The sequence below is a fragment of the Sorex araneus genome, chromosome X, assembly GCF_027595985.1.
Source record: "Sorex araneus isolate mSorAra2 chromosome X, mSorAra2.pri, whole genome shotgun sequence".
Classification (NCBI taxonomy): Eukaryota; Metazoa; Chordata; class Mammalia; order Eulipotyphla; family Soricidae; genus Sorex; species Sorex araneus.
The window spans coordinates 59528849-59538275 of record NC_073313.1 but is presented as its reverse complement, the minus strand read 5'-3'; the positions used below and the strand labels follow the sequence as shown (position 1 = coordinate 59538275).

The 9427-nt window shown below is 54.3% G+C and overlaps 1 protein-coding gene across 2 annotated transcripts; it reads right to left on the bottom strand.

The window, feature by feature from the left end:
• Positions 1-255: 255 nt before the first annotated feature.
• On the bottom strand, positions 256-9339 carry CETN2 (centrin 2). Of its 2 annotated transcripts, none has more exons than XM_055121862.1 (5): positions 9263-9339; positions 7991-8149; positions 7692-7820; positions 2908-3045; positions 256-799 (listed from the first exon to the last, which is right to left on the bottom strand). In XM_055121862.1, exons 1-5 carry the CDS (start codon positions 9263-9265, stop codon positions 710-712), a joined length of 519 nt encoding a protein of 172 aa, XP_054977837.1. In that variant the 5' UTR covers positions 9266-9339; the 3' UTR covers positions 256-709. The 2 variants fall into 2 exon arrangements, with proteins under 2 accessions (XP_054977837.1, XP_012787738.1); XM_012932284.2 differs by having other exon boundaries at positions 9130-9268.
• Positions 9340-9427: the final 88 nt, after the last annotated feature.

The following is a 9427-nucleotide window of genomic DNA, read 5'->3' as shown; positions in this document are numbered from 1 at the left end:
GAGGGGGACACTGCAACTACTAGGGGGATGGGGCTAGTTTTAGATACAGTTGGGGACACTTTGTGTTCGATCACTTAAAGAAGGGCACTGGGTGATTTTTTTTTTTTCTGAACAGGAGGCAGTAGACCAAGTTAAGTTTGGGCACCTGTGGTTGGAATGATGGTGAATGGGTGGTTTTCAACCTTCTGACAGCTGAAAACCTTCGGTCTCAAAAATGAACCGAGGCTAAAGAACTCATCCTTTGAGAATAAAAGCTCAAAATAAGAAGGAATTTATTTTAAAGACATAACAAAATAGCACAAATACACATCCAAATGCAAGTGAGAGTTTTAGAAAAGAGAAAGCTCAGGTGTCAATCAAACGAGATCCATCAGAAACAGCCCTGCCTGGGGCACGTGGGCACACATGTGCTTGTCCCAGAACCCTTCTGTGGCTGGCCACAAGTGGAATGCATGGAGGAGGGGAGCACGACCAGCAGGGAAGTATAAGCTCTGAGGCCCTTTCCTCCTCTCAACTGTGCTCTGCTAATGTGCCTTAGAGAACTGAAGTGGTCAGAGCCTCTGACAGAGAACTAACTAAGCAAACGTTCCGCGGTGGCTCCAGTTAGCCAGGGAGGTCAGAGGTGAGCTTGTGTTGTGGAGCCATTTCACGCAGGGCAGGCTTGAAGCTAAAGGTGTGTGTGCTTGCAGTGGAGACGAACAGACTGGTCTCAGTAAAGGCTGGTCTTCTTCATGATGCGCAGAAACTCCTGCTCACTCACCTCTCCATCTCCATCTCGATCAGCTTCATCAATCATTTCCTGCACGACAGGAAGAGTCCAGGTCAGACGAATTCATAAGCGAAATGAAAATGTGGTTGCTCACTAAGTTTTGATCATGGTCTGTGAAATCAAGAAGGTTTGTGGGCTGGAGCAATAGCACAGCGGGTAGGGTGTTTGCCTTGCACGCGGCCAACCCAAGTTTGATTCCCAGCATCCCATATGGTCCTCTGAGCACCGCCAGGGGTAATTCCTGAAAGCAGGGCCAGGAGTGACCCGTATGCATTGCCAGATGTGACCCAAAAAGCAAAAAAAAAATAAAAGAAGTTTTGTGAATCTGCCCCATCTCGTCCCCTCCAAATGGAGACAGAGATTAGAGGCAAGGAAGCAAAAAGAGCATCTGGAAAGAGAATCTGGAAGGGAGGAACTTCCTTTGCACACGGCTAGCGACCACGGTTCTGACACCATTTCATAGGTAGTTCCCAGAGCCCTGCTGTGTGCAGCCGAAGCCATCACCTGACAAAAACCAAAGCGGACTGGCCTGAGGGGTATAGCCAGGAGGATGTGACAATTCTGCTCTTCAAGCAGCCACTCTTCTGCACTTTTAAGCTTAAATTGGATCAAGACAATCTTACAAACACTTTTCTACTAACAAGAAGCCCAGATCCCCAGCTGGACAAAACTGGTCAGTAGAGGCTGCGTGGTGCAGTGTCCCTGACCCCATGCCCATTCAGCCATTACCACCCGGAAATTACTCCCTGGGAAGTGGTGGGGACTTCTCTGCCACTTTCTGTGGTATGTGCTACTCGTTCTGAATGTTCATGTTCCCCCACTGTGCATACCCACCTGTCCCCTCATGAATATGCATGAATTACCCCCTAGAACGCCCTTAAATAAGTGTAGCCTGTCACATTATGCTAACTCCACTCGGCAAAAATCCAGACTCCACTCGGCAAAAATCCAGCAGCAGAATGCCTGCCTGGTGAGTGTGAAGGCCCCAACTTCAATCCCCAGCATTGCCACACAGATGCCAAGCACCCTCCCGGGGGCACCTGTGACAGCCAGGGTAGCAAGAGAGGGCACAACGTCCGGTAGACAGATGCTGAATCTGAGTGGAAGCACTGCAGCCAAGTGGGTGACGCCTAGCCAGCGCAACAGTCAAGGGACCCAGGTTTTTCATTAAAAAGCAGCTGCTGAAGCCAAAATCTGGAAACAACCTGAATACCCTAAAACAGATGACTGGTTAAAGAAACTTTCGTGCATCTACACAATGGAATACTATGCAGCTGTTAGGAGAGATGAAGTCATGAAATTTGCTTATAAATGGATAAACAGGGAGAGTATCATGCTAAGTGAAATGAGTCAGAAAGAGAGGGACATACATAGAGGGACTGCACTCATTTGTGGAGTATAAAATAACATCACATTAGGCTGAAACCCAAGGACGGTAGATACAAGGGCCAGGGGGATTGCCCCATAGCTGGAAGACTGCTTCATGAGCAGAGGGGAGAAGGCAGATGGAACAGAGAAGGCATCACTAAGAAAATGATGGCTAGAGGAACCAGTTGGGATGGGAGATGCATGCCAAAAGTAGATAATGGACCAAACATGATGACCTCTCAGTGTCTGTGTTGCAAGCTATAATACCCAAAAGTAGAGAGAGAGTATGGGGAATATTGTCTGCCATAGAGGCAGGGGGAGGGTGGGAAAGGGGGGATATACCCGGGATATTGGTGGTAGGGAATGTGCACTGGTGGAGGGATGGGTGTTTGATCATTGTGAAATTGTAACCCAAATATGAAAGCTTGTAACTATCTCACGGTGATTCAATAAAATTAAAAAACATTAAAACAAAACAAAACAAAACAAAACAAAACAAAGCAGCTGCTGAGACTCCAAATTCCCACCTGCTCTGCTTGCTTCACAGCGGTGTGGGAGGACGGCTGCTAGCTCAGGCTGCTGCTGTGATGGGGGGGTGGCATATGAGTGATGAACAGCCACAGCACACCCAGTAGAGATGTGCCCCGTGCTTTTGCACACTTGCCACTCAGGAGGGGGGAGGCCCAAAACCCAATATGGTGAGTACGTTTGTGCAATGTGCCTCCTCCAGGAGCAGGAAGGAGAGACGCCCAGGGCCGGCCCGGACCAACCTGCAACTCCTCGTCAGGGAGGTTCTCGCCCAACTCCTCGGCCACACGTTTGAGATTTTTGAACGAGATCTTCCCAGTTTCATCATCGTCGAAGAGCTTGAACGCTTTCAGGATTTCCTCTCTGGTATCTTTCTCAGACTGAAGGAAGAGCACAATGAGGAGGGAAACACCACGCTCCCCCACCCAGTCTCCATGAGAGTGCTCAGGACACAGGCCCGAGTGACAGACATGACTCCTTGGAGCAGTGTAGGATAACATTGGGTTTGTCCTTTCAGCCTTGCCGCAGGGAACTTAGGTTTATCTGGTTACACCCATCATAGTGCTCCCAGTCACTCCCATTACTCTGTTTATCTGTAAACTCTTCTCTGTGCTCTCCACCCCAACCAGTTTATCACTTTTCCCCCTAATCAGACTCTGTTAACTTGTAATATCAGATCCTTCTAGGACATTGCACTTATATTGTTAGTTAAATACTGCTTTTCTCCATCTTTCTCATAGTTCACTTTAAAGCAATGTCCTTTCTGTATGGACACAGGAAGACAGCTAATATTATGCTTTGTAACTTGGAAGTTGACTGACTCCAATAATATTTACTCCTGGGCATCTGCTTTCTCAACGCAGTTGCCCTTAGTTCCTAGCACCCCAAAAGCAGCGTCCTGACCAGGGACGGAATGGACCCAGGGCAAGCTGTGAGCTACCCTGGCATTGAAATGGGCCAGGCCAAAGCGCCACAATGCTCAAGGCATGGTCATGAACAATACTGTCATGATCCAAAAGTAATGACGAGATTAGGACCCTGCTGGTGTTAGGAAGAATAACCTGGCCTGAGGACTGTGGTCTGGAATATACAGTGAGACAGTGAGATGTCCTCAGGAAGAACCAAACTTTAAGTTTGATATATCTCTTACTGTGCTCATACAGAGTGACATTGCTAGAAATATTAGAAATAGATTTACCACAGCTATTTAAGTTGATTACTAGTTGAGCAAAGAAGAAAGTGACAAACCCTCGTTGTGTTCCCACCTTTGAGACATGGTGTGATGTTACATATAAGGTGTGGACCCAGGGGTGTGTGGGCCCAGAGGTGCAGAGTGAGTCTTGGGTGTAGTGTGAGCCCAGGGTACCGTGTGATTCTTGTGTTCAGCGTGAGCTCAGGGGTGAAGAGTGAATCTTGGGTGCAGTGTGAATCTTGAGTGGAGTGTGAGCCCGGGGGTGCTGTGTCAGTTTAGGGTTGAAGTGTTGGTTTTGGGTGCCGGGTGAGCCCAGGAGTGCAGACACTTGGGTGCACTGTGTGTGTCCATGGGTGCTATGTGAGCCTGGGGATGCATGGTGAAACTTGGGTGCAGTGTGAGCCCAGGGGTGTTTTGTGAGCCTCGGAGTGCAGTGTTAGTCTTGAGTGCAGATTGAGCCCAGGGGTGCTGTGTTAGCACAGGGGTGCAAGGTGAGACTTGGGTGCATGTAGGCCCAAGGGTGTGTGTTAGCCCATGGGTGCTATGTATGTCTTGGGGTGCAGAGTGAGACGAATGCAGTGTGAGCCTAGGGTGCTGTGTGAGTCTGGAGTGAAGTGTGAGTCTTGGGTGCAGGGTCAGCCCCAGGGTGCTGTGTTAGCCCAGTGGTGCAGAGTGAGACTTGTTGCAATGTGACCTCAGGGTACCGTGTGAGCCTAGGGGTTCAGAGTGAGACTTGGGTGCAGTGTAAGCTCGGGGTTGCTGTGCTAGCCCAGAGTTACAGTGTGAGTCTTGGGTGCAGGGTGAGCCCAGGGTGCTTTTTGGATCCAAAGGTGCTGTGTGAGCCTAGGGGTGCAGTGTGAGTCTTGGTTGGAGTGTGAGGCCAGGGGTGTTGTGTTAGTCTAGGGTTCAAGTGTTAGTCTTGGGTGCAGGGTGAGCCCAGGGTGGAGTGAGACTTGAGTGCAGTGTGTGCCCAAGGGTGCGTGTGAGCCAAGGGTAGTGTGTGAGCCTTGGGGACCAGTAGCATGACACTTGGGTGCAGTGTGATCCCAAGAGTGTGCGTGAGCCCAGGGGTGCAGTGTGTATCTTGGGTGCAGGGTGACCCTATGGGTGCTCTGTGAGCCTAGGGGTGCTTTGTGAGCATAGGGGTGCCGTATGCGACTTGGGTGCAGTGAGCCCAAGGGTGCAATAAGTCTTGGGTGCAGGGTGATCCCAGGGGTGCTGTGAGCCTAGGGGTGCAGTGTGAGACTTGAGTGCAATGTGAGTCCAAGCGTGTGTGTGAACCGAGAGGTGCAGTGTGAGTCTTGGGTGGCGTAAGCCCAGGGGTGCGGTGTTAGCCCTTGTGTGCAGTGTGAGCCCAGGGTGGTGTGTGAGCCTAGGGTACAAAGTAAGACTTGGGTGCAGTGTGAACGCAAGGGTGTGTGTGAGCCCTGGCGTGCTGTGTGAGCCTAGGTTTGCAGTGTGAACTTTGAGTGCAGTGTGAGCCCACAGGTGCAGGGTGAGTGGAGGGTACAGTGTGAGCCCAGGCTGCTGTGTGAGTCCAGGCATGTTCTGTAAGCGTAGAAGTGCGGTGAGTGTTGGATGCAGTGTGAGCCCAGGGTGCCTTGTAATCAAGTGTTGAAGTGTTTGTCTTGGGTGTAGGGTGAGCCGAGGGTGCTGTGTTAGCCCAGAGGTGTACAGTGAGACTTGGGTGCAGTGTGTGCCCAAGTGTGTGCGCCATGGGGTGCACAGTGAGACTTGGGAACAGTGTCAGCCCAGGAGTGATGTGTGAGCCCAGGGTCCTGTGTGAGCCTACGGATGCAGTGTGAGACTTGAGTGCAGCGTGAGCCCAAGCATGTGTATGAGACCAAGGGTGCAGTGTGAGTCATGGGTTCAGTTGGGCCCTGGGTGCTGTGGGTGCAGTCTTGGGTACAGACTTGCTGGGTTGGCCCAGGGGTGTAGAGTTAGTCTTGGGTGCATGTGAGCCCTGAGTGCTGTGTGAGCCTAGGGGTGTAGAGTGAGACGTGGGTGCAGTGTGAGCCCAAAAGTGTGTGTGCCCAAGGGTGCTCTGTGAGTCCCGGGTGCAGTGTAAGTCCAAGGGTGTGTGTGAGCCTATGGGTGCTTGAGATTTGTGGGTGCAGTGTGAGCCCAGGATTGCTGTGTTAGCCCAGAGATGCAGTGTGAGTCTTGGGTGCAGTGTGAGCCCAGGGTGCTGTGTGAGCCCAGGGGTGCAGTGTGTGTCTTGGGTGCAGTGTGAGCCCAGGGTGCTGTGTGAGCCCAGGGGTGCAGTGTGTGTCTTGGGTGCAGTGTGAGCCCAGGGTGCTGTGTGAGCCCAGGGGTGCAGTGTGTGTCTTGGGTGCAGTGTGAGCCCAGGGTGCTGTGTGAGCCCAGGGGTGCAGTGTGTGTCTTGGGTGCAATGTGAGCTCATGGGTGCTGTGTGAGCCTAGAGATGCAGTGTGAGACCTGGGTGGAGTGTGAACCCACAAGTGCTGTGTGAGCCTAGGGTTGCAGTGTTAGTCATGGGTGCAGTGTTAGCTCGTGGTTGCTGCATCAGTCTAGGGGTGCAGTGTAAGACTTAGGTGCAGTGTGAGCACAGGGTTGTTTTGTGAGCCTAGAAGTGCATTGTGAGTCTTGGGTACAGTGTGAGCCCAGGGGCCAAGTGTTAGTCTTGGGTGTGCAGTGTGAGCCTAGGGGCTCCGTGTTAGCCCAGAGGTGCAGTGTAACTCTTGAGTGTAGTGTGACCCCAGGGTGCTGTGTGGGCCCAGGAATATTGTATGAGCTCAGGAGTGTGTGTGGCCCAGGGTGTTTGTGGGACCAGTGGTACTGGTGAACCCAGGGGTGTGTGTGGGCCCAGGGTGCAGTGTGATTCTTAGGGGGCAGTGTGATCCCAGGGTTTCTGTGTGGACCCAGAGGTGCTGTGTGAGCCCAGGGATGCTGTGTGACCTCAGGCGTGCCGTGTAAGCAAGGAGTTCACTGTGAGCCCAGGGGCTGTGTCAACATAGGCATAAAGAGTAACCCTTTTTCAGTTCCTGGTGGTTAGTACTGGAGGCCTCTGACACCCCTTAGAAGCACAAGGGCTGTCCCAGCACTGCCCTGGTAAGCTGAACCTGACCCGAACATCCCGAGCAGTTACTCCTGAAGGGGCTAGGGACAGCAAACCAGTGAGAGCCAGCTGGGAGGCCAGCTGAGTGCGTGACAGAATAGGAATCTCTCCAGTGCCTCGTGCAGAGAGAAGCACAGGTGTGAGCTGCCATAAAAGGAATGCAGAGCAGGAGCAGGTGGCCTGCACCATGAGCATAAAATCACGTAATCCCAAGGGCAGCGGGGACCCCAGGGAAGAGGCAGGAGGCGAGTCAAGACCACCAGGTCCTACGGCCTCTCTGGGGAGGAAGAAGAACTGGAGCGACATCCTACCGTGTCTTCTGCCCCTTTGGGTGGTAGCAAAGGGGGACAGCTGAGGCTAGAGAATGGACGCGTTGAAGGCAGTGTGGTGACAAACACAGTGGCCAAGGGCTGAGGCCGGGATTTGCCAAATTCCCAAACAGGAGACAAGAGAAGGCAAATGGGAGTCTACCCAAACACAGGGCCTTCCCTTACTGTGGGTGCTGCCACATTCCCCACAGCCTGTGTGCCTCACCCTGACAAAGCAGGTGCAGGAGAGCACATTTATTCCCCACCTGGACCCGGGGCCTCTGTGGCCTTTCAGAGTCCTCGAGAACCTATGCACCTAAACTCTAGGCCAGAAATCCTAAACGTTATTCTCCAGCCTTCACTGACTTTTCTCGATGGCACTTTCTGTCCTGATTGCAACCCTACCCCTACTGGCAGAAAATGGGCTGATTAACTTAGCCAACTTACCATTTTCTGAGTCATGACAGTCAAAAAGTCACTGAAGTTCATTTTGCCAGTCCCTTCCTTATCAATTTCGCTTATCATCTTCTTGATCTCTTCTTTCTTGGGTTCAAAGCCAAGGGCCCTCATTGCCACCTGCAACAGAAACAGGTCGCATGGATAAGCACGGGTGCACCCAGTGGGGCTGCAGGCCGGCAGGCCCAATTGTGCACACACTGCTGAAGTGAGGCGAGCTGGGCACCCAGAGGTGGGCGTCAGCCTGTTACAGGGGGAAGAGCAGGATCGGGCCGGGTGCCGGGACTTGCCTTGAGCTCCTTAACATCTATGGTCCCGGTTCCATCGGCATCGAACAGATCGAAGGCTTCGCGGACCTCCTGGATCTGCTCCTCCGTGAGCTCTGGCTTCGGACTCACCCTCTTCCTCTGCGCGGCTGATGCCATGCTCGCCTTCTTCACACTTGAGGCCTTCAGGCATGCCACAAACACAGAAGCAGACCTCTGGAACACAGCTCACACCATACGCGACAGTCCCGCCCCCCCCCCCCCTGCCAAGCCAGTGCCAAGGCCTCTCTCAGGCACCCTGCCCTCTCGATGGTGCCAGGGGCAGCGCTGCGCTGACCACTGCTTCCTGGACACCTCTCAAGGGAAATCGTCTCCCCAAAACAGCTCAGCAGGAGGCTGACTGGGGCTGACACTTATCAGCTCGCCCAGAACCTGGGAACCTGAGTTCTGCAGTGCTCACTGGCCATGGTTCCCCCTGAAGTACTCTCACATGAAATTCAATCCCAAAAGCCCCCTGTCAGATACACCTTAAAATAGTGGACCAGCTTGGGGTGGAAATTGGTGCCAAGAGGCGATTATGGTGTGAGAGGGGCTAGGGAAGTCCAGGATGAGGGGCTAGTAAGGGCCAGGGTGGGAGGTTAAGGGGGGGGGGCGCTAGAGGGGGGATGGAGGGCTAGGGAGTGGCGGGCTAGAGAAGGTGCGGGGTGGATAGGGAAGGTGTGGGGAATCCAGGGAAGTCGGGGAGGGGCTATGGAGGGCAGGGGGTGGGGGGCCAGGGAAGGGGGGGACTAGGAAAGGTCCAGGTAGGGGGCTAGGGAAGGCCCGAGAGTGAGGGGCTAAGGAAGGTGTGGGGTGGGGGGCTAGGGAAGGTGGGGGCTAGGGAGGAGGAGCTGGGGAAGGGTGGAATGGGGGAATAGGGAGAGAAGGGATGGGCTAGGGAGGTATGGGGTGGGGAGCTAGGGAAGGCGGGGTATGGGGGCCCTAGGGAGAGCTGGGTGGGGGCTGGGGAGGTCCGGGATGGGGGGCTGGGGAGGCCCGAGGTGGGGAGCTGGGGAGGCCGAGGTGGGGGCTGGGGAGGCCGGGGGTGGGGGCTAGGGAAGGCCGCGGGGAGCGAGAGCCGGAGGAACGGAAGACGGGCACGGCGGGACGACGGGCGACTCTACCCAGGCCTTCCGGGCGCGGACGCGGGGCAGAAGCGGCGCCCAGAGCGCGGACGTGCGCAGCAGCAGCGGCGGGTCGCCCGAGGCCTGGGAATGGCTCAGCCCGCGCGCGCGCCTCCCAGCAGCTGCCACTCACCATCGCCACCGGACGGCGCCGCACGTTGTCACGGCAACGACGTCCACTCGGACTCAGAGCCGTCCCGCCTCTCAGCCCTCGACCCCGCTCCCCATTGGCCAGTCCTTCGCCCCCACGTCTCCTTATTGGCCGATCCCTGGCGTGGTCGGGGCTGACCCGGACAGG